At 42.2% G+C, this 25507-nt stretch overlaps 1 protein-coding gene across 9 annotated transcripts in view; it reads right to left on the bottom strand.

The window, feature by feature from the left end:
• The window catches only part of ZBTB46 (zinc finger and BTB domain containing 46), a 52956-nt gene that overhangs the window by 19003 nt on the left and 8446 nt on the right, over nucleotides 1–25507 (bottom strand). For 7 of the 9 annotated variants that reach the window (XM_071446931.1, XM_071446930.1, XM_071446927.1 and 4 more), the window contains 3 exons: nucleotides 24817–24955; nucleotides 17296–18265; nucleotides 1795–2076 (listed from right to left, as the gene is read on the bottom strand). In XM_071446931.1, the coding sequence (XP_071303032.1) occupies nucleotides 1795–2076; nucleotides 17296–18265; nucleotides 24817–24870 (1306 nt within the window). In that variant the 5' untranslated portion in view covers nucleotides 24871–24955. The remainder of the gene's footprint in view (nucleotides 1–1794; nucleotides 2077–17295; nucleotides 18266–24816; nucleotides 24956–25507) is intronic. The other 2 variants (XM_071446932.1, XM_071446935.1) reach the window with 2 other exon arrangements.

Raw genomic sequence — 25507 nt, forward strand, 5'->3', positions numbered from 1 at the left:
CTGAATGAAATTCAAGTAACAGCGAGAAGACTGGAAAATAAGGACCTTAAATACAGGCTGGACAGGACCTCTGGGCCATGGCACCCCTCAGTGAGATATCAACTACCCCCTTTTCTACCTGTATCAAGCTTTATTTTAAACCCAGCTGTCTCCTGCTGTACCATGCCCCTCCTCAAGCTCTGCTTCTCAGGTGGTTGGGCAATCTCTAATTTTTAACCTGGATTTATGACTGCTTCGTACACATTTATCTTATGTCAAGTGGTGCTTCAGTTTTTAAGCACAACCTAAGATCCTCCAACAAGGAGAAGGATGATGGATAGAGGGCAGCCCCGCCATTATTCCAATTTATCAAGACAGAAGATGAAATTGCTGATTTCACCTGTCAGGAGCCACAGACCCGAAGCCGTGGTGCATCCATCACCCACAGTCACACACTGACCCAGGCTCCCACCCTCCCTGTGCCAGCTCAGGGCACCCTGCCACTGAACTGAGCCACATCTGTGCTGCTCCACTGCAACTGAGGGATTTTCAACTCTGCAGCCCCATCTGAACCATCTAAATCTGATTTCACTGGAGATCCTTCGGGAAGTGAGTTACTGTGAAAGAAACCAGAACCCTGCACCAGCCATTCCCCACAAATATTTAAGCTACAGAATAAAGTACAGAAACTTGAAGGTTCTTGGATTTTTTAAAAAACCAATCCCACTGTTCAGACACAAGAAGTGAAAAGAGACACTAAGTTTGACACTGCATTGTGCAATTATTTCCCTTTGTCACACAACTCCAGGGGTCAGCTGGCCACTTGGATGGGGTTGGGAGCACCCTGGTCTAGTGGAAAGTGTCCCTGCCCATGACAAGGGGCTGGAAAAAGATGATCTTCAAAGTCCCTTCCAACCCAAAGCATTCTGCAATTCTGTGATTCATTCTCTACTTCTATGACCATTAAAGTTATCTATCTTTTCCCATTGAGGAAACCAAAAGAAAATAGAATAATAGGTATCCTAAGTGACCTTTCATTCTATTTACTTGGTCAGTTTTCTCAGCATAGATAAACTTTTTCTTCTGGAAATTAACGTGTAATATTCAGAAAACTGTTGCTTGCTCTATTCTATTTCACAAATTATGGACCTTCTCAGAGCATTACTAAAATACAGCATTAATAATTTCTTCCTTTATGCACTAGAGAATCAGGCTACAATGAAGAAAACACAAAAATATGCTGAAAAATCAGCTGTCCACACCTAATGGTTCACATCGGCTGTCTCCAACAGAACACCAGTAGAAAAACATTCATTTCCAGGTGCAAGTATAACAAAATCAATAGCTGCTCACTACTTGCAGGTCTAAAATTAAACTGCAAGAAGTAAAGATCATGCAATCTACAACATCCCAATTGTTCCCACAGACACAGGAGCAACCTTCAAGCTGTTCAACATCAATCAAGTTTGGATTCAAAACCTTTCCCATAACGACTCAAATACTTTGTGTTTTGTTTGTAAGTACCATTGTGCAAACGAGCCAAACAGAAATCTCAGGGCAAGCACTACAGGCTGAGTATTTTCTTCTATGACTTCAGCAGTTAACAACAAAGCTGGATCAATATCAGACTAAAGTTTCCATATTTTACGGAAAGTGGGATTAAGCAGGACTTAAACCTGGATATAAACACGCTAGCAGCAACAAACAAGGCGGTGACCTCTATTTTCTTCTCGCTAAAGATTTCCCTTAAAGCAACACTAAAAAATAAAAAATATAGAGAAAAAAAAAAAAAAAAACAGAAGAAGGCCAACTTACGGGAGAGCGAGTGGGTGCCTTTGGGGAGGTACTCGAAGAGCAGCGAGCTGTCCTCGCTCAGCATGTCGGCTTTCAGCGACAGCAAACTGTTCTTGCTCATCAGAGCCGCACGCAGGTTGGCGACAGTGGCTGCCTGCAGCGCATCCTCCTTGTCCGGAGTCAGGGGCTGCTGGATGTAGCTGGACTCCCCCGCCAGCAGCGCCTCCTCCACGTTGCTGTAGGGCTCCGGCCGCTCCACCCGGCTGTCCGAGCTGCTGGGCTCCGTCCCGGCCGCATCGGCGCCTGCAGCGGGGGAGACGCGGTCAGAGACGGGGGGAACTGCGGGAGCGGCCCCACCGCGGGGCACGAACGCAGCCAGGAACGCAGCAACGCTTCTGCTGGCTTTGCTTTGCACGGGAGTGCTGCCCTCAGCCCCCTTTTCCTGCCCTCAGCCCCCTTTTCCTGCCCTCACCCCCTTTTCCTGCCCTCAGCCCCCTTTTCCTGCCCTCACCCCTCTTTTCCTGCCCTCACCCCTCTTTTCCTGCCTCATCCCCATTTTCCTGCCCTCACCCCCCTTTTCCTGGGGGTTCTGTTTTTCCAGCCCCTTCCCTCCTGCCCCACCACCCGGGCTTCAGTTCGGTACCACACACTATGAAGACAGAGCAGAGGATGTGTATTTTATCCACAGCCTGGATAAGACTACTTATTAATCTTAAATTAAGATTTCAGGATAGTTTGCTAGTGCTGAAATTACATTCAGAGGTTTAAATTGTGTTTTCTCCCTAACTTTAGGGAGAAAAAAACACTTCTCTCCACTTAGCCCAAATTTTTACTCTTTGTTTCTTCCCCATGATGAAGGTTTTGAGAAACTCAGTAATAAACAGCCTCTAAAAGTGGAGTACTGAGTATAAATCCCTTGGGATTCTGAAAAATACATAGCAACCATTGGTTTCCAGCATATATCACAGGATGGGATTTATACAGAAACGTTACAGTAAAAAAACCCCAAACTGATCAGCCACTTTACAACATATAACAAACTATATAACTATAAAGAAACTGTATAAAAATATAACACATTAGTAACAAATATATCAATTACTGAACCCTTTTCCTGCCCCACACCCGGGGGTTCTGTTTTTCCAGCCCCTTCCCTCCTGCCTCCCACCTGGGCTTCAGTTCAGTACCACACACTATGAAGACAGGGCAGAGGATGTGTATTTTACCCACAGCCTGGATAAGATTATTTATCTTAAACTAAGATTTCAGGATAGTTTGCTAGTAGTGAAATTACATTCAAAGGTTTAAGTTGTGTTTTCTCCCTAATGTTACACTCCACTTAGCCCAAATTTTCACTCTTTGTTTCTTCCCCATGATGAAGGTTTTGAGAAGCCCAGTAATAAACAGCCTCTAATAGTGGGGTGATGGGTATAAACCCCATGGGGTCACTTTCTGAAAAATACACAGCAACCATTGGTTACCAGCATATTTCACAAAGTGGCTTTTGTACAGAAATGTTACAGTTAAAAAAACCCAAACTGATCAGCCACTTTACAACATGTAACTACAAAGAAACTGTATAAAAATATAACATATTAGTAACAAATATATCAATTACTGAACCCAAACAAAACCAAAAAAGTTATGATAAAGTAAACTTCTTCCTGCAAAAACACAGTTTATTGTTGTATATTTGGGGAGGCCTAATTGAAGAGCCTCCTTTGTTTGAACTTTGACTCTCTTATCAGCTTAAATAATTTATGTATTTTTGTGTAAAGAAAAATGACTCTCAGACTCCTCTCTATTCTTCACATGAAACAACAAAAAATTACACACAAAAAGGGCTGTTAGCCCATTTAAAAGTGCATAAAACAAATTGCAATTACCTACTCCACAATCTGCAGCAGCAAACACAGCTGACACACTCAAAGCCCAGCTGAGCACCTGGCAAACGGAGCTGAAGCTTCCCAACAAACTTATGCCTTTGTGGCATTTCTCCTATCAGGGAGAAGGAAAAAAAATCCATATCCAAAGAGAAAGCACAGATAATGAGCTATCAGTGGAGAAAGACGCTGTTTTACAGATCCTGAATATTTTATTGCCTCCTAGTTTAAAAGAGATTTAAATCTACTTAATGCAAGAGGGAACTATTAGAGCTCAAACCAGTGGTAGGACACTTACAAAATTAATACCTACTGCTTCCATAAATTCACTTTGCACTCTTCAGGGCAAGGAATTCAGGTGTTGTCCACACACAGCACTGCAATAAACTCACTCCTGCACGGAAGCTCAGGAGAAGGGAGGAGGCAGAGGGGGACAAACCAGCCCTTGGTTTCCACACCTTCAAACCAGGGCAAGGCATTAATCTGCAGAGCCTTATTAAAAAATGCCAATGAGGACACTGGTACCGTGCCCTGTAACCTGGAAAACAGCTGAAGGAAGATCATTATTTTTATCTCCATTTCACAGGTGGTGGCTGCCAGAGAACGACGTGGGGACTCGCTCAAGGTGCCCAGCCTGCAGAGCCAGGAGCAGCCAGCAAATTTCCCAGTCCCAGCTCAGGGCATATCAGATTCCAGAACATGTTCAGATTGGTTTAACTAAGCTGCACTGTTCTGCCAGTACATCCTACTGCTAAAGTTGTTCCTTTAAAAAACAAACAACCTCAAAGCAAAGAAGAAGGAAAAAGCAATCATAGGCAGAGTGCTCCCACACCCTGGAGAGGGAGGGAATGCCCAAGGCTGGGGGCTACAAACACAGTAGGAAGTTCATAAATGTGTACTACCAGAGATGCTCTCTGTTTAAAACAAGCCATTTTCCCTCCTCCATCTGTGTTTTGCTTGTATAATTTCATATTATCAGTTTTATTAAATCTTAGCCAAGCAGAAGAATTGAAATGCTTTGAATTTTTATGTATTTTGTCATCCCTCCGTTAGGGGCTCACAGGATATCCACTTTTCTAGATGATAATGAAGTTTTTTTAAAAACAAGCCAGCATGCCTACATAAAGAAAAACTACAAGACAGTAAAAACCAGCAGCTGTTACAAAAAGTGGTGAAGGAAGCAAATGAAACTTTAGCCCATTAAAGTGGTAAGGTAACAGAGCTTCATCACATCACAGCCACAATAATACCACTGTCCCACTGCCTGCATGGGGAATCACAGCACATAACTCAGGCCACAAAGGGTGTTTGCCCACAAAACTGCATTCCCAAATAACCAGGCAGGCAGGGAATCACCTGGTGCTTTCTGCACTCCTTTTCAGAGCCTGCTGCAGCTGCTGATTGACAGTTGCCAGCATTGGCTGCTGCCCGCTGCACATAAACACTAATTGCTAAAACACACACAGATTAATTGTAACCACAACAAGACATTAAATGTTCCTCAAAAGCCAAGATTAGAGACAGACAGTGAAATAGATGCTTCAGAGCTTCCAGTATTTATAGCTGATGTAATCTAATCAAACACACATTATGGCAAAATAAATATCCACTTAGTCACATAAGTACTAAAATACTCTCAGCACACCAAAACCCAAAAAAATGCACCAAGTTCCTCTCCACAGTGCCTCCAAAACCACTTCTCTTTTCTCTAGAATGCAGCTCCTTTTGACAAGATTTAGCCAAAGAATTATATGAATCAAAAGCATCCATCACTTCCCAGTAATCCAAACTGTTTACTACAGTGCCTCAGCCCCATGTAAACCAGGCTTTAGTCAATGAGCTTCTATTCTGCAATTATTCACTGCCACGGGCCCAGAGCTCCATCCCAGCCCTCCAGAGCTCGTTTTTCACCCTGCTGGGACAGCCCTGGGACTGCAGGGCTGCACATGCAGGAAATCCCGAGCTAAACACGGCATTAATGCTGCTTGAAAACTGAGCTCATTAGTCTCTTTAGCAAATCATTATTTTGCAGTTATTCTATTACACCAGCCTACTTTCCAAAATACAGAAGCTTTAGAAAAGCTTTCTTAAATTTGTTGACTTGGGTGAATATTTTCTTGTTAGCTTTTATTGTCAAATAAAACACAGAGCCTATTTTTTGACAATTTTGGTCACGGTACTTCTATACAATTCTGAAAACAACAGTAAAGTTCTTACCTACACATGAAGCATCACATAACAGGGATGCAAGGACTGCAAGCACCTTTTCACAGAGGTCACCCATCCCAACTGAGCTCAAAACACACTTCATTCCCAGCCACACAGACCAGGCAGGCTTTAACAGATCCATGAAGAGGAATAAACCTCACACCAAGACAACAGGAGCAGTAAAATATTCCCAACACACTCAGGATGGCTACTGTGTGAGCTCAGGAAGTCCTATAAACCGAGCTCCTGTCACAAACCCAGGAATGGGAAAAGCAAGTTGCACCAATCACAAAAAAATCAAGCACTACAGACATCTGTCAGCCCCTTGGAAAGGCCTATGGCACAAATCAAAGTAATGCAATGTACTGAAAGTATCCAAATGTTAATGTGATAATTTATTTTCAAAGATCTAGGAAGAAGCTGACAGTAAAAAGCATTAAACCCAGTCCAACAACTGAACAAAACACACATGCCATCCCAGAAACAGCAAGGAAAGGCTCCATTTTAAAGACTCCATTTACTACTTTAATTAATTACTTTAATACACAAACCAATTTTCGCTCTTGTATTTCTTCTCCCTGCTTTTGTCATTTTTTCTCATTACAGCTTAAACTCAGCTGTTACCAAAGTACCTCCTCAGCGTCTGCTTCTCTCACACCACTTATTTCTTGTTTGTACTGTGTTTTAACCTTCTCAGTAAACCCCCAGTGGGGTTTCCCAGACTCCCAATGCTATTATTCTCTTTCATAGTTCTTTTTTTTTAAATTATTTTTCCTCTTTTCATCCTTTATTCCTGCTCTCTCATGTAGACAGTTGAACACCTAGAAATCAGTAGCTGGAGAACTAAACCCATGAGAAGGGAGAAAGGAGTGAATAAAAGCCATACAAGGTTGCATCTGCTGCTGGAAAACTCAAAGCAGAAACAAGCTTTATTCCCAAGAACTAAAGGCAACGTTTTGCAAGGTGTCTCTCTCTCTCAATATTGCTCTTTTCATCACAGTCTGGAGGTAAGAGGGGATCAGAAATCTGTCATCTCCTCCTCACAGCCCCGATCAGGGTGGCAGGAGCACAAAGCAGGGACGTGGTGGCCCCAGTCTCTGGGGCTGTGTGACAGAGGTGACCCCCAGCAGTGAGGGGGAGCCAGCCACAGGCACAGGAATCCTTCAAAGGAGAGGAACAGCACCTCACCTGCCATTTACAGAGCTTTAAAGCAGCTCCTGTGTGTTTCTCCACCTGCCTGGCAAATTTCAGGAATCTCTGAGGAGCCCTCCCAAGCTGCACCAGAGTGCAGGGGTGGTTCATGAGCACACCTTCCTCAGCTGGAGTCTCACCCCTCAGCATCTGCAGTAAACTCCCCAAAGACATTGGCAATTCAAGGTAGCTGCCACAAAAAGCTCCTGAGCCTTTTCTGTAGCTCACCCCACCTGCAGGACCCAATTTGGCAGAATGAGGGTGGAAAGGTGAACTGAAGGGCAGACACCTCTGGGGACAGGAGTCCTGCTCTCAGCAAGGCAAGAACCCAGGAAAATCCAGTCTGGAGAGAGGAGCAGCTGGACCTAATCTGAAGCAGCATCACCAGCAGACAGGGGAGTGAGAAGTCATCCTGACCTAGGGCAGCATTACTGCTCTGTCACCTGGAGTCATCTTTAAGAACTGCAGAATAAATTAGGTTGAAAGCGACTTCAGAGCTATTTTAGAGTAAGATTCCAGTGGCTTGTACAGCCCAGTTGTGAATATCAGCAGGGAAGACAGAGTACAACTTCCCCAGGTCCTTTCTCCACCTTTTGACCACTTTGTGAAGAATCTCCTCCTTTCACCCTGTGAGAATCTCCCTTCCTGTAACTCATCCATTACCTCTCATCCTTTCTCAGCTCACATCTGAGAAGGGTCTGGCTCTGGATAATCCACCTACCCCCCTTCTCTTCTCCAAGATTTTAAACCAAGCTATCTCGGCCTCTCCTCACACATCATCTTGATGGCCTCAGCTGCTCTTGCTCAAGCTTGTCAAAGTCTTTTTTGGCCTGGAGATCCCCAAAGTGGATCCTGAACTCCAAGTGCTGTTCCTAAGGCAGGCAGCCAGCCTCTGCTGGCTGTGAGGGCACACAGGCTCCTCTTCAGCTCCTTGCTCACCAGGAGACATTTTCTGCAAAGCTGCTTTTCTCTCCTTGGCTGCCAACCCAGCCTGCTGCACAGGGCTATCCTGTGCCACATGCAGGACTTCACACTTGTCTTGGTGGAACTGCTGCTGTGCCTGGCACTGCTGCCTTCCAGCCAATCACCCCTCCCAGCCTGGTGCCACCCAACATCCCACCACACAAGTTGTTAATGAGCAAAGTCAACAGCATCAGGCCTGGAAGCAGCCTGGGATGGATGTGGGGCAGATGTTTTGGATCTCCTGCACACAGCTGGGTAATTTTTAGTGTGATGGAAAACATAAATTTTTTTCTGTTTACAAGCAGAAAGGGAAGAGATCCCAGCATCAGCAACTTCTCCCATGCCAAATTCCTGCACCCTCCCCTGCTACTTCCTCAGTGGCACCAAGACTACACATATAGTTGTGATTGAACTTGAGACAGGAACTAATATGTTAAAAATAAATTGATTTATTTAAAAAAAGTTATATTTAAATGCAGATCAGTTCTCCAGTCTGGTTCTCTACATGGTCACACAGAGATTTTCACCGGAACAACTGCAGGAGAGCGTGGGGGTGCAATTCAGTACCAAAGGAAAGTGGGAGCCACTTAAACTCAGCTTTTGTTTCAGGTGCACTGACAGAATGTGACCCAAAAAAACTTAGGTGAAATAAAAGACTTAATTTTCTGAGGTTCTTCAACCTATCTGGGTCAAGTATCTGCCTGACAGTTGATTTTATCTAGAATTCCAGGGATGATGTTTCTTCTGTAAGTTTAGGAGGGTTTGGCTTGATCTCCTTCTGTACAAAAGGCAATTAATTTTTAAACTCTCAGGGAAAAAAAAAAAAAAGAAAAAATAGCTTTCATTTCATAGTGTGGTTTTTGATTGGGAATTAAAAAAAAAAAAAGGAGCACACAGGCTGGCAGCAAAATGACAATCTTTTACAATCTTTTACCAGCTGCTAAAAATATCCTTGAAGTTTGTATTTCAGTTCCCTCCTCCTTTCTAACAGAAATCTTCCTTCCAAAAGTGTTTCACAACTCACTATTTGTTAAGCAAACCCCAGCATTCTCACCCACTGCAATATTTACATGGGGAAGTGATGCCATGAGCTATATTGGGTTTGATTTGCACTATTTTACAACCATAACAGCAGACATGTGGATACAATAAATGTGCACAGCATTCAGAATCAGCTCCAATTTCCTCAAGCAGGAAACAATCAAGCAAACACAGATATTTAACCACAACACATATGATCATTAAAAACTCTCTTTATGTTGAAGGCTGTAAGATATCTTAAGTGAATCCTTATGGAATCAAAAACTTGGTTTCCTTCAGGCTGTGCTTTCCCAGCCCTCTTCTTTCAGGTTTGAGCCCTACCACAGCTTCTCCACCACCATTTAAAGCAGGGTGATCTGGGACTGTCAGGATTTGAGTTCTCAAAAACAATGTCCTGCAGCAAAGTGCCCATTTCCAGTGCTGCTCCTGTTTCTGGAGGGCTCAGGAGGAGCCCATGCCAGCTGAGGCTCCAATATAATTTTCCAGCCTACAGCCATAGGATGTTCACTCTCTGTGTTTTACCAACAGAAACATTCTCCTCACCAGCTCTAGAACACTACTGCTAAAATAAACCAGCCTTGTTCTACACAAATATGACCTGGTTTTATGTTGCTATTCCAGCAGCATGTTCCAAGCACAAGTGTATCCCCATCTTTCTCTTCCTCAAAACAGTAATCAGTGAACAAGTAACTGGAAAATTCCCTCTACTGCTTCAGGTACCTGGAAAAAAAAATCAATTTTCATCTCTTTCCCGTAATATTTGTTTTTCTACCATTGAATCAAGTTCTGCAGACACTTTCCTGTGGTCAGCAAAAGGAGCTCCTGGCCCAAACCCTGCTGCTTGTTGCTGCTCCCCCACCTCCTGTCAGTGACCTCAACTCAACTGTTCCTTGGGCTACAGAGCAAACCTGGCCAACTGCTGATCTTCCTAAAAAAGACAGCATAGAACAAATCCAAAAAAGAGAGAAATGGTTAAACTGGGTGAGTTAATTGTTTCAGAAACTATTCTAAAGTGGGATAATAAAGTATTCTTGCAGGAGCAGGAATGACTGGGCAGTGCAGAAATACCTTAAGCCACTCTTGTTTCTCCAAAATATGCAGAGAATTGTAGAGTAATTTGAGACTATCACTTTAACAGTAGTGCAAGCTTAACCTCTTTTTCCAAGTCTCTTAATTCAGGCAATAAAAGGAGTGACACTATTCCCTGCTGCTCCTCAGGACAGAGGCAGACACAAACACGAAGGGACAGAAATAAAACATTCAAGTACCACATTAAATATGAATATTAGCACTCATGATATGACAGAATGCTGAGTTATAAACTCTGAAAATCCTCAGAACAAATATTTACCTTTAGAAACAAGTGCCTTGGAAAAAAAAAAAAAAGAGAGAGAATAAAAAATTAATCAGAGACCAGTACAGAAAAGCTTGGGTTTGATTCCCAGGCACTGCATCTTAAGAATTAATTCCTATTACATTTTAATGCAAAAGCAGTACTGCAAATAAGGAAATTAAAGTCCTGAACAGGGCTGATTGCAAAGCAGGAATAGAATTTATGTTTAAGTACTAAAAGCTTCTTGATTTCTCACTCATAATTTCAAAGTAAAGAACCAAAAAGGGGGTAAAAGGTTTTTGAAAAGTTAAGATCTCCCTAAAGAAGAGCACAAGGAATAAATAAAATAGTGAGAAGGGCACTCGAGAGAGGGGAAATGCCTCTGATCTCTGGAGTTCAAGCAGATTAACAGAATCAGAACTGCTACCAGGGGGAGGAGGAAGAGGAGGAGGGCTTGGGAGCCTGGGGAAAATGGAATGCAGGGTGGGGAAAGGAAACAGACACTGAGCATTGAGCTAAAGCTGGTTTAGGGTGGAACCATTTTAAAGCCAGGGTGTAGCCAGGGAGTGTGTCTGGGTTTAAAGCAATGATTTTAGTTTCCAAACTTGAAAATAACCTGACCTAACCCTTCAATAACAGAAACTCCAAAGTTACTCCTGCAAAGGTTGTAGCCTAATAGCTCCATTAGCCTGTAGCTGTGGTGATACAGAGACCCTGAATTATTATTCACTGAGCACCCTCTGCTAAATTCTCAATATGGACACAGATCAGTGGTCTTGGGGGTCAGGGATTTTTTTTTTCCCTTTGGTTTTGCATTTTGAGGCAATTCTCAGCCACCTCCACACAGCTTCAGGCACATCAAGAGTTCCAGAGAGGGTCCAGAAACCTGGGCAGCTCCTAAGCCCGAGGAATGCAGGCTAAGCCGATTTTGGGCTAAGAAAGAATTCAGGGGGTGGCACAAGAGCACAGAGCTGTAACCCCTCCATGCCTGGTTGCATGGCTGGTCACAGGGCTATCAAAATATCTCCCCAGCAAAACCCCCTCAATTGTAGCAAAGATTTTAACACCTTGCACCATAACTGCAATGTCATGGCTGTAAAAGAAGGTGGGGAAATGCAGTAATTAACTTAATTTTCCAAGTGGCAGGCAATTTGTAGTTTACCTACCCTCAAAAATACTCCAACACCTTTCCAATAAGCTGTTTTAATCCAAAACATCTATCCTGCTTAAAAAGTGATCTTTCCAAAATGAGGCATAAAAAAGGTCTAAGTAACAAACTAAATGTAGGAAATTATTAAAATTTGAGCCTGTGTTGGTTTTTAGGATATCAGACATTGATCTGACAACTGAAATTTTAGGATAAAAAGAAAGAAATTTCAGCCCACCTTTCAGTCATGGTTGTAACAAACATTTAAACCATTAAAACATCTGAAGTTTTCCCATTGCAACCAGGACTCAGACCATGGCAGGTGGACTGGTCTGAGTCTTCAAAGCAAAATCCATTCAAAGGAAGAGTAACTGACTGTATTCTGTCCCAGTGACTTTTCTGGCTGGATAATTTCAACTCTGCCCACTTCCAAAACTTCTCTTAGCACCTCCTTCAATACATTCATTTTTGTCTTGTAGAACAAAGCAAAAATCTTTGAGAGTTCCTTAAACACCAGAATCCTGAGTACCAACACCACACTCATCTTCCCCTCCCTTTCTCATTTTGCAAAATGTGGATTCCTCTAGTTGGACCAATATGTTTGCCAAATACCACAACAGGAACAGGGGAATTTTCAGGGGAATTACTTATTTAATAATGACTTGCAAATATGAATCAAGGGAAGATCTGAAGATTTGCACTGACAAAGGGACAGAGTCACAGGAAGCCCAGTAGCTTGCTGAGAAAAAAACAACAATGATTTTGTTTCAAGAATAAAATCATCCTGTGCTAAGGCAATCCACACATTCACCTTCCTGTACTCAGGTCCAGAGACCTCACCTGCAGAAACTTCATTGAGCTCATCTGGAACAAGCTCTTCCTTGCCTGCCTCTGAAGCCTTTTGCAATGTAAGCTCCCTATGTGATCCAACTGTTCAGCATCTGTGCTCCCCAACAGCTCCTGTAATCATAATTTGCTCTCTGGAAACCAGGACAGAAAAAGGGATGGGGAATGTTGAGGAGAGCAGCTGTCTCCAGGCTTCCTGGGGAGCAGAGCTCCTGCAGCAGCACTGCAGCCACACGTGTGGCATTGGAAAAGCAGCAACTCCAACAGCTCCTCACCAGGAGGGAGGAAACTTGTGCATAATTAAAGATTTTGATGGGGAAAACGTTAAAGAAACTGTGAGCTCTGCAAAGTCAGGAGGATACAGCAAAGTCCTGCTTGTCCTTCCCATGGAGGTCACCAGTCTGGGCTCACTCAAGTCCTGAAGCTCTTCTGAACAGAGCACAGCAATTCCAATGCATGTGTTAAAGGAAAGAAAAGAGTTCCCAAACTGTGGTGCCTTTAGAAAGGGCTGCTCTGTTTTTAAAATAATTAGCTTCATTTCACAGTCAATTGGCACACAGAAATTCACTTGCAGCTTTTGGGTGCAAACACTCAGAAGATGTGTGGGAGTATTTCCTTGGAAATAAATTCCTGAATCATAACTACCATGCTTGAACTAACACATTAATAAAGTCGTCAATAAATTCTTCAGAAGACACCCTTCAAGTGACAGTTTTCCATTACATGAAGAGACAAAACCAGCAACACTTTGCTGGCTTAACAGTGAAGATACCCAGTCTCTTTTCCAAACACCATCTGATCCTGTAGTCCTCAAGACTGTAATCCTGAAAAACTTTTAACCAGCAAGGTTAAAGGAACAGGAACCTAAGGCAAATAAAGATGCTGAAGGCACAAGACTACTTCTGAATTTCATAAGAATCTTTGATATGAAAACTAACAAAAACTAAAAAACATTAGAAAATCTCTAAAATTTAAGAAAAAGGCATAAAATAAAAGGCAGACCTGTTCTTCTCGCAAGTCCATGGAGGAAATTCTTCTTGGCTCAAATATGAATAAAGTTATTATTTATAAAAGCCCATCCTTCAGTTTACTTTGGAGAACTGCTGCTTCAAGTTAATGTGTCTTGATGAGGAAAACATATATATGAATGTTTCCTACAAGGAATGACAGACTGACATCCTGAACAGCCCAAACAGGATGAGAAAGACAAAATCTAATGTGTTTGATGCTAAACAGACAGTCCAAATTAATAAATAGAGACTAGCATGAAAAGATGGTGCTCATCAAGCTTTGTGCTTGACTGACGCCACCCTGAGAAACTGAGAGCTGAATCACAGCCCCAGTCCTGCACCTCAGTTTTCCATTTGCATTCTTCTGCAAATCCCATTTGATCATTCTTCCTTGGATGAAAAAGACAATCTTCATGGCAGACATTAGCAATCTCTTCTATTTCCATTATGTTAGATTAACATTAATAAGATTACTCCAGTCACTCCTTTTTATTTTAATCTCAAAAGTTGTCAGATTCCAAAACTCTCAACAGCACCCCACCAGCATAAGGGAAATCAATGGATTCACACAGAATTTTCTTAGCCTTTCAATTTAAATAAAATCTGTGTCTTTTTTTGAGATATCATTGATTTGCACCTGCCTGTACTGATAAGAATGTTTTTCCCACTGATAGCAGCATCATTGCTGAGTGTGAATGAGCTGAGTTGTTTCAAAACCAAAGTTTCAGTGACTGCAATGTTCTTCTTTGTAATGTAACAGGAATTAAATAATCCTATATATAATAGAAAAGTAGGAAGTAATTCACAAATTTTTCATCTGTGAATATCCTGCCCCAAATAATCACTGAATTTAAAGGGTGATGCAACGGTTCCTTGTAAGTTTCCCCTTCCAAAATGCTGCTGAAATGCAGTGCTGTCTGCAACAAGACCAAAAGAGTACCTGACACCATTTTAGGAGGAAGACTGAGCTTTGAAGAAGTATTCTCCTTAATCAGCTTTTGCATTTCCAGAATGCAATGTCTGTGTCAGCCCAGCACTAGAGAGGCATTTGCAAACCACCCCAGTGAACCCAGCAAGAACTTTCAGCCTTAGCAAGCAGCATCTTAAAATAACTGATAGGATCAGAAAAGTGAACGAGCCTCAAAGAACAGAGAGTTCTAGGTAACTTTCTTTCCTCCCAGTTACTTCTGAAAGAACATTCAACACCCATTTCCTCAGTGAGTGAGTAGCTTTCCATCTTAGCTGTGTACATTGCTGATAGGGATACTTCTAAATAAATGAGGTAAAAGAGAGCCCCAGACTATGAAGTCTGTTTTAAAAAATGAAACCTGACATGACTAAATCAAAGACAACTTCAAGCTGAAATTTAAGCACAGCCCAAATACTTGTTACAAGTGTCTGCACTGTCATTACCCATTTGCACACAAAAAAAATCAATTATTCTTCACACTTAGGATTCAAGTCTGCAACATCCCTATAGCACAGCTGAATTCTAACAGGAGAGGGAAGAATCTGGGGTACCAAAATCCAGCTCAAGCACTACCCTGTAGCTCAGGATATGAAGTTTGCTGGAATAAATCTCCCATCTGCTGGATATGGGAAATACTCATGCAAGACCAGAAGACCCTATTGCTTGCAGGGCCCCAGACAGGGATGTTTTTGGGGTAGCAGGGCTGCTTCTACTTCACAGTGAAAGAGCAGCAGCCTCACCTGAGTGCCCATTTGATTTTCCCCAAACCAAGGTTTACCACACAAGAGGCTGCCTGTGGACAAGGTGTCCAAGGTTAATCAAAACTGAACATGTATGGATCTCAAATCCTTTGAAATCATACTGAAAAAATCCCCAAAGACACCACAACCTGACCTACAACACAGGCAGGGCTTGCAGAGACAACCCCTGCTGCTAAGCCCACGTGCACCCATTCCACAATTTCAGGCCCCACAATGCAGAGGAACCTCCCAGTCCAGCAGGGCAGAAAGGAGAATTTCACCTGCATTCACCTCTCCAGATGGCCAAGCTGGGGAGCCCAGGAGCAGCTCAGTCTCCACACCCCCCTTGTTCCTCATGGACACACTGCTCTCTGCCAGTTGCCACTGCCAGCACAGGCAGCCCCCACACCTGTTCGTTTTTCATTTCGGACAGCAAGAAGTCTTGCCACTCATTTTTTTCTTGTCTTTTACCAGAACTATTGCTGGAATATTGAAACTCTTCCCCCAGCCACCACCATCCAGTTGCCCTTTTCCCACCACTGAAACCACCTCCTTTATTGGAAACTGCACTTAAGGCAGGATTTGGAACAAATAATTTGATGTGCCTGCTGACATGCTGTCTCAGCACTGTGCTGAGTCAACCCCCCCAGCCATCTTCCTCTCATCTGAGAGCAGCCACTCCAATTTAATTCCTTAACAATTAGGAATTAAATAATCTAAGTTTCATTCAGCTTCCAGTAATACAACCTCTGCTGTTGTGCACTATTTTCCATAAAGATATTCAGTCTGCACCCAGCTTTCCAAGAGGATCAGAGCTACAGCTCTGTTTCTGCAGCCACTCCAACATGTCTGGTTCACTGCAGGTACCTGTCCAAACCCACATCCCTCAGACAGCACAAGTGATGGAGCTGTTTTTATGGGATGCCGTGGAAAATGAAAACTAGTTGCATGAGAACAGAGACCAAGCAATCCATGCTGAGTCTTCACTCAAAACAAGGATAAAATACATGCATTGCAAAAATTGAGATTCTTCATAAATCACTGTTGTCTTAAATTATCTTGTATTTTTCTTCTGACGTTGTTTAGATTTTATCATCAGCTAATTAGAATAATTACATGCAATTATCTTGCTGCAGCAGATAACCATAAAACATAATAAATCTCAAGACATTTGCAGAATTACTGTTCAATGAAAACCACATTTAAACTCCAATATGTGAGCAACTTCAACCTCCTTTTTCAACCCATAAAGACTTTTAAGACTTTCAGTACCCTTTGTATTGTTTTTTTAATCCAAATTTGGCAACATAAAAGTCTATAATCTCACACACCCTTCTCCTGGCTGACTTGGTATGCAATGAAACACAGGCTAACTCACAGCACAGACTAAGTTCTTGAAGTCAGCTTGAGAGAGTTTACTAACACACTCCCATAAGTCCTTAGAAAAACCCACCAAACTCCTAGTCCAGAAGCATTCCTGAATCTATTTACTGCCACAGATTAATGAATCAAATGGTCCAGCTATCTTGAGACAAAAAAAATAACTACTGAAGATTCAAAGGAAGTCAAGAAAACAATTTTCTTGCTGGCTACACACTTTAAACGCAGCCACTCGTCTCAGACCACAAGCAGTCACACATCAAAATACACTTGAAGCCGTAGTGATGCCTCAGAAAAACATGTTGTTCTTGAGAGTTACTAAACACTTATCCTGCCATTACCAGCAAGAAGCTATGGTGGTTTTCTTACCCAAGAGAAAGTGACACCTGAATACCAGGAAATTCTGAAGATGCTATCGGTAAGACTAAATTACACCTGCGTGTGTGGTGTAATTACCTCATCAATATACAGTGAAAGGAAAATTCTTCAACCTTGACATCAATGTCCACACCTGCTAAAATAAATTCTTTTAACCTTTTCTCTCATTAATTCCAACACTTAGTGGTGGTTTTGGGGTGATTCATGTCGTTCAAAGCCAAAACATAACCACCACTTTTACAGGAGAACCAACCTCCATTGAGGCTCCTGACTGAACCACACAGTGCTTGGTGCTTCTAAATTGTTGGCAACACAAGTTTCTACATTTTGTATTTCTGGCAAGCTCCTATTTCAGAGGCTGATAAGATCATCCCATAAACAGATCTAATTAACTCAACGTTTTCCTCCCCAAAAACTGGAAGAATTACTTACTTGGGTCTCGACTGCTGTACGGCCATCCTGAGGCAGGTAAAAGGGGCAGCACAGGAGAATTTGCCCTGCTGTCATCCTCCACTTGCTGTGTTATATGTCTGACAGTTTCTTTGTTTTTCCTGTTCTTCCTGCGGCCCGTGGGCTGCCAGCCATCCCCCCCTCCTTGCTCTGAGAACCCACTCTGTATTGCACTATCCTTGGCAGAGTGCAGCTCACCCCCTCCGTAGTGGGACGGGGACACCTGCTCCTCTTTGATACGCAAAGACCCATAGCCCATGTCACTAGCCCAGAGAGACTGGGATGAAATGTCTTCGTGGCTGTCTGGTTTTGGTTCTTGATCCTCTTTCCCATAACTGCTCCCTCCCTCGTGGCAGCTGGCAATGGCTGAGTCCCCAGAGGAGTTTGCTGGGCTGGTTCTCCGAGCCAGCCAGGGGGATATACTCCTGCCAGCCACCACTGCTGAGATCAGAGCGTCCGTGCTGCTGCTGGAAGGGGCTCCCAGCTCATAATCAACGAGGTCCTCCGAGGCATCAGACTTGATGCTTATGTCCAGAGCTGCTTTGATGAAGTTGTGACAGGCCTGCACGATGTCTGTCATCTGCAGGTAGCTGGCGGCTGACATCACCTCAATGACGTTCCTGCTGGTCAGCGCCAGGTGCGCCGAGTACATGAAGTCAATGATTGCCTTAAAGCCCTGGGCGGTGACAATGTCCAGGTGGGTGACTGTGGCTTGGTCTGAGGTTTTCTGGACCTGGCAGTAGAGGGTTTTGAAGTAGCGGCTGCTGCCCAGGAGGACGTTTTTGTGAGCCTTGAAGATCTTGCCCTCCACGATGATGCAGACGTCGCAGAGGATCCCATGCTGCCTCTGCTCGTTCAGCTCCCGCAGCAGGTGACGGTAGTGGGAAGCAATTTCCATATCTTCCTTTCGGTTATTCATTTGGAGATCTTTATGTTTCCTCTTCCACAAGTCCTGCAGAGGGAAGGAAATGATAGGATTACAAAATCCAAGACAAGGCTGAGACAAACCCCGGGTTGTACCAAAAGAAGCAACGGGTTCATCTGGGAAGAGTGCCACAAATACAGCTACTGCCTGCAATGCCTCCACATTCATTACAAAATGCACCTTACTTTGGCCAGACTTCAAATAATTTACATTAAAAAGGACTAGATTTGAAGCCAGTCCTCCAGTGGCTCATAATATCCCAGAGCAAATGTTTCTTTAAATTACTACAAACTTGTAAAAAAAACCATCTGAAGTAAGCAGAGAAGAACAGCTGTCAGTTTTTACTGTGAATTTGTGGAAATCTGGTTTTGAAAGAGATATTGCACTTGAAACCATGCTCAGATGCCCATAGCCTACTGAGGGGCACGCTGTAACACATTTTCCTTGAGGGAACAAGCATTGTGTGCAGCACACAGAGGAGCTGAAATCCTCAAACAGCAAGAACCAATTGAACCCAGCATTTCCCTTGTTATACTCCCGTGGAGGGGCTATAAAAATAGTTTAAAAGTCACAAGAGCAACAAGCAAATCCAAGAAAAGTTTTAAGTCCCCACCCAAACTAAACTGGCAATAGATCACAACTATGAAATTAAAGTTATTTGAAGCTGAACTACTTACAAGCAATACTTTGCATTAAATCTGTTATTTCCTTGCTTTATATCTCCATATCTTTATATCTTTTACTCTGCAGCCACCCCCAGATACTGAGTAGAGAACTTCTCATGATCACCTAAAGAAAGGATCCTTATGACCAACATGAAGCTGAGAAAAATTCACAGGGCATTTGATCACCTTTCATAAAATTTGGCAGTATTATCCAAAATAAAAGGCTAGCTGGTGCCAGCAGCAAGGTACCTTCTAAGTTATGCTCCAGATTATCTTCCTCTTACACCCCTAAACAGAAAAAAGGTCCTAAATGTTGACAGTAATCAGCAGTGTGAGGATTTTCAGATTGAATTTTTTCCAGTTACAATCTTTGCAACTCCATACTTGCCTTTAATTCCACAGCTTTACAAATCCTTTGACATTCAATTCTGCCATTTTCTCTAACTTATACCACTTTTTTTTGGAACTTACTATCCAGATTTATCTACCACAGAACAGTGGTTTAATAGTCCAACTATTTAAGAGCAACAAGGTGAAGCTTCTTTTTCTCAGAAGCTTAAAATTTGTTCTAACATAAAAAGTCCCAACTGTAGAACTGATAAGAGTGTCCACATGTCAACACACAACTGTAAAACTGGACCCAGTTCCAAATGTTATTATGTGCAGGCACACTCATCAGAAGCCTGGGTTTAGGCTACTGATTGTTACTTATAAAAACAAAACCTCTGAGGTTGTACAGCCTCAAAGCACACATGGTTCAGGGTTAGCACTGACTTTAAGGAGGATGTTTCCAGCCTGGAGCCCCTTTCCAACATGCACAGAGCTCACACACAAACTCAGCACCATCTGCTCCCACTGGCTCGCAGCAGTGGGCAGCGCAGCCGTGATTCAGGAAGTTTCCTTGGCACATTCAAGTGTGTTTCCTGGGCTGTGGAACACAGATCCACAAGTACCCTGCCCCCTTCCCCTACCCTGTGCTATTATTATCACTGGCAGGAGCAAAATAGCTGCAGTTTAGTCACTGTGGGCTGGAAAAGAACCTCCCAGCCCACAGAACATCCGTGAGGTGGGACCTTCTCCTAGAGAGACACCTGATGATTCAAAAGTTCAAGTTATGCAAGACTGCTCCAAGCTCCTCCAGCTCTGCAAGGATGGAGCTGCCTCTCTGCAGCCCCAAAGATCCTAATTTGCAAGGCCAGCTGGTCCCTGATCATTGAGAAATGTTTGCTTCCCTCTAGAGAGGAAGGACCTTCTTCCTGCAACACAGGCAGGCTGAACTGTGTTCATCCACTTCAAACCATGCAGCTTTTCTGCAGAATTAAGCACAGAATGCACAGAGAAGCCAATATTTTCTTTTTTTTTTTATTGAACTGAAAGAGGTCAATACCAGTGCAGCTGCACACACCTATTTACCACAGAAATCTGCCCAGAGACCTCAAACCAAATCCTCACCCAGACACCATCTCTGTCTCAAATAAACAAAATAAATCTATGAGAATCAAACCAAGAATCAAGGTTGGGGAGTATGGAAAGAAAAATAAATTCATTTTCAGGTGTTTGGCCTCAAAAGGTTGTGCTGGCACCAGCCAGGACAGCATCTCTCTAAGCCAGGCTCTGGAGGTGGCTGCCAGCACTTCCCAACATCTCCATGTTGGAAAGAACCACCTCTTAAGGCAGAGTGACAGCTCAGTTTTGTCTTTATTCCAGAAACCACTACTGCATCTACTTTTAGGAGCTGAAGAGTCAGCTTAGTCCCCTCAGGAAATAAGAATTGCCACATAGGATAAAGTGAGCTGTCCATCACCAGTTGTGTCTCCAACAGCTGCCATATCCACACAATTCAGGGGAAGATGGAAGAAAACCTCAGAGCCCACAGTGAGGAAAGGGTCAGAATGTTCTGGATATGGCATTTCCTTTCACTGTTCCTTCATGGATATTAAAATCCATATTCCAAAACACAAACTCCCTGGAACTATGAGGAGGAGGGCCAGGAAATCTCCTGCAAGGATAATTTTCTCTTCCTCAATTTCATACAGATTAGCATCACAGTATTTGTCAATGTGTCCACTTGCTCTTGTGAATTTATTGCACATTTTTCCTTCTTCAACTGGAAATAGTCTTCAACTGGAAATTGTATCAATTCCTTGAGATTTTATTTCTTTGCTATCTCATACATTTATTCAGTTTAATTCATTGGGTCAGGTCTCCCCCCCACTGATAACAATCCACTTCAGATACATCTTGTCCTTTTTTAAGCTGCCTGTGGCAGAAATACAGAATTTCAAATATGCCTCTTGCTACTTTTGGTTTAGACTGGAGCAGTTTGAGGTTCAGGCATTGACATGGATGGATGGATGGATGGATGGATGGATGGATGGATGGATGTCTTGCTCATCTCTTTAGGAAATAGAAGATAAGGTCAGAGAAAAGATACCAGGGAATTTTTACTAAACATAAGGACACAAAAATCTCTGCAAGACTCCTTTCTGACCACTGAGGTGGGCACATGACAGCTCCTCCAAGCAAGCAATGAGGTGGACACTCCCGTGTTCAGTGTAATCAATAAAATGTAACAGTTTCCAAATCAGGAATTATTACTGTAGATGTCTTGATCTTCCTCTGTCACAAGGTCTGCTCCCTCACACCCAACATCTGTCACAGCATTGTACCTTTTAAACAAGAGGTCTTTAGGGAAGAAAATTAAATATGCCTCAAATTCAGAGGAATTAATTAGTTTTCTGTCTACCCATGTCAAACCAGAACATCCGTTTAATGTCAAGGATCACCAGGGAATTAATCCAAGTTAAATTTAAGGCAATTTGCTAGTAGTTAAAAATTCAGGAAGCTTTAAAACCCTGTTCTTGTGTTCCAATTTCACATGCTGTTTTGTGGCTTGTTGATGGTTTGTTTTTCTTTTTTTTTTTTTCCCTTTCCCTGGTAAGGATATTTATTTCCACTTAAAAATGTTGTGGAAAGATTTCTTCAGAAAAGCTGTACCCTTCAAACTTCTGTAGAAGCACAGTGAAGATGGAATAAATTGGAGATTTCTTAGAAACAGACCTCAAAGATTAATGATGTATTTTTGGGTTTATCTCAGGTCTTTTTAGTACATGAAGGCTTTAAAAGTTGAGCATCCACCAGAATTCTTTAGGCCACATGGCCACAAGAAAACTTTCCAGGAAGCCAATGAACTAGAAAAGCTCAGTTGAAGATTTTCCACAAAATAAAACTGTAGCAGATCAGGCTTTCTTCATAAGCCAGTTCACAGGCAGTAATTCAAGTCTATTACTCCTCCAAAAAGAACTAAAAAAAAATGTCCCAAACTAAACCATGGCACTTAACAGCAAGAACACAAAGTGAGCAGATTTAAGAGTCACTTTCATGCAAACTTCTGTAGAGATACAGGATTGCTTTTATTTCTCATATCAGAAAACCCCGGTCTTGAAGTAAGCATAAATAATTTATACAATCTTTAACCCTAGCTAGAGTGAACCTATGAAAGTGGTTTATTTTGCACTGCCAGTACAGTTATTTAAACATGAAAATAGCACCTGATGGCACAGTAGGATTCTAAATCACACTTCACTTCCCATTGGAAAGGTTTTAAGAAGAGTAAATATTTATTTATTGGCAAATTTCTCAGCCCACGAATGGGTCTCCTAACCAAAATCTTAACATCACTAAAATTAGGGAGCACAAATTTGTTGCAGCTAAATCTCAGTACATTACTTACATTTTGACAAAAAGTCACAGATGACAAATGAATTGCACACAAAATCCTCTACAGAGCAGTCCCCTGGGAAATAGTGGGGACAAAAATAAACTTCCTTCCCTCAGAAAGAAAACAGGGGAAAAAAAAGGCCTGGAGGTTTGTTTTTTTGGTTGGTTTTATTTTGGGGGGGCAGGGGGGGATTGCTGTTAGGATTTGTTTGGTTAGTTACTTTTTCTTTTCTGAGAATGTAAGTGAACTGTAGATTTAAACTACGTGGCATTTCATCTACATCAACTTTCTCAGCATGTTTCTACACTTAAAACCAAGGACCAAAGGTAAAGAGCACCAAAAGGCTCACTAGTGCACTCCTCCACCACTCTGCTCCCTAGAGAAAACATGCCAACTGGAATTTAACCAAAAATGTGTTGTTTCCTCCCCCCTCTCCCTTCAGAGAAAAGTAAAAACAGATTAAGGAAGAACTCCAATTCACTCCAATGCTTTATTACACAAAAATCCAACAAACACACCCCACTTCTCTGCTTCCCCTGTGTCCTGTCCATGTTTCCACTCCCAAGACATTCCAACATTTTTAAAATTCCTCTGCAAAGGAGCTCTGTAAGGTGAGATGGGGTTTGAAATGCTTCCTTGCACAACAAGACACTGTGTGCATGCAAGTTTCACTCTTATCCAGTTAAAGACAACAGAAATGCACAGGATTCCTACTCCCCATCTGCCCTGTGCTGAAAAGAATGGAGAACAAAACCCTTTAGGAACTGAAAAGAACAGTAAAGGAGAGAAAAAGAAGACTCAGAATCTTCATGGATGGTAACTCTCTGCAAAGGCACTGCTCAGGAGCTTCACAAGCACAAATTCCCACAACAGCAGTGTTGTCTCACACCTGTGTTTGAGGAACAGCAGCACACAATTCTGAAAGTTTCAATTTCTTGATACTATATAACACCAAATTATATTCATATGGTCATCTTTGTCCAAAATAAATATTAGTAACAGCTTACAAAAATGAACAGCTGCCAAAAAAGAGACTCCTTTACCCCATTCTGATTCCTGAAACCAATCATCCCTTGCTTTAAGTTGGTCATCCCAACCACAACTCTGAACTGGAGGAGAAAGAGGCAGATGTTTGTAAATAGCTCAAAGCAGACCCTTGGGCCAGAGGGGTCACTCAGGGCTCAGGGTTTGATGCAAACAAGGAGCAGCACCTCTCCCTGATGAGCAGGGATGGGAACATTTAACTGCAGCCCAGCAGTGCAGGGGCTCATGGGCTGGGACTCACAGGAAGAAAATAAAAGTTTCACCATTCACCTTGAGAAGAACTATAGAACTACAGAAAGGGCAGAGATTTGGGAGGCACATGATTTTTAGTAAACTTAAAGAGAAATACTAATTCCATTTTCATGACCAAATTTGATAGCCCCCCTGAACTGTCTGTGATTGCAGGGCAAAAAGAGCTCCAAGTCCCTACAAAAATTTATTAACATTGGTCTGATTCACTAAAATTTCTCCAACTTCAAGCCAACATTGCCCCATCATAGAGAACATTAAAACAACATCTGTTTAGAATCTGTAGCAGACACAATCCAGAAAGTCCATGAGTAAAGTTCAAACAGCAGAGTAGAACACTGCACACTTCCAGCATTTCACCACCCATTAAAGCTTTGTTTCCAAAGTCCAGACAAGAACAAGGAAAATCTAACTCCAGCAGCACAACTTAAAATAGCAGGGAGTCATTATTAAGAATTTCACTCTACTCCGAAACTTTAAACCAGAGACTTGGCTGTGGCCTTTCACTTGTCAAACTATCCACCTGAAGTTATGGGTCAGCCAATGTGCAGGAGCTGGACAGCAAAAAAGGGCAATCAAAACACAGGATTTCATAGAAAAATCCATTTATTAACCTTCATTAGCTCTGACAGCACATGAAGAATTTCAAGAGAAAACCAGGACTGAAAATGATAGGTAAGTGAAAATTGCTGTCCTCCACATTTCAGGAAGGGGGTAATTAGAATTCAAAATTTAGAAACTAAAGTTAAAAATTTTAGGGGGAAAAAAAGAAAATACCAGATATGCATTTTTGCTATATTCTAAGTAACAAGCAATTTTTGCAGATTTAGTTAATAAACACATGTAAACTGCAATATTGAATAAATAAACAAATGAAATCCAAGACAATTACTTCTTACCAGTAACAAACTGGGTTCCAGGTCTAGTGTTTCTCCTACAACAGCTGAGGACATCAACAGCCCCAGGGCAGCACAGGTAGTGCCCTGTTTGTGACCTTCTGACAGCGCTGGTGTGAACTCTTGTAGGAGAAAGACAGAACTATGACAAAAAACAAAACCAGAGCAAATTATTAGTAATAAACTAACAGTGAAATGTTTTAAAGTCCTTTCCCTCCAAACTCACATTTATGACATCTTTACTTGTGACTTACTGAATTCCAAAAAAGTCAACTCCAAGCATATCAATACATTGAAATTAATTAAAGCCTGGCTACCACTTTGTAATAATGTAAACAAGAGTTACTTCTTAAAGGTATGGGAACAAAAAGGTCTAATTTTAGCTACTAAAACTTCAATCAGACCCTTGAACAACAGGGTTTCCTGTTTGGGAGCTTTTCAAAACATTCTCACTTTAATGACTCTTTGAAGAGACTCACCTTATCTGACCTATAAAATACTGAGTTTTAAAAGCTACCAGTACAGCTCCTGAAAGAAATTTGCAGTGGAACACTCAGGAGAATTTGCTCTCAAAATGTTTAGCTGCCAATTTCTAGTGGCTGACACCATTCTGGGTTAAGAGACCAAACAATCTCAAGATTTGTAAAGTTTTGTGTAAAATACAGATTATTTAGGTATAGTAAGACACATTACA

Source organism: Agelaius tricolor, unplaced genomic scaffold, assembly GCF_023055355.1.
Source record: "Agelaius tricolor isolate 1412-34295 unplaced genomic scaffold, bAgeTri1.0.p SCAF_23, whole genome shotgun sequence".
Lineage (NCBI taxonomy): Eukaryota > Metazoa > Chordata > Aves > Passeriformes > Icteridae > Agelaius > Agelaius tricolor.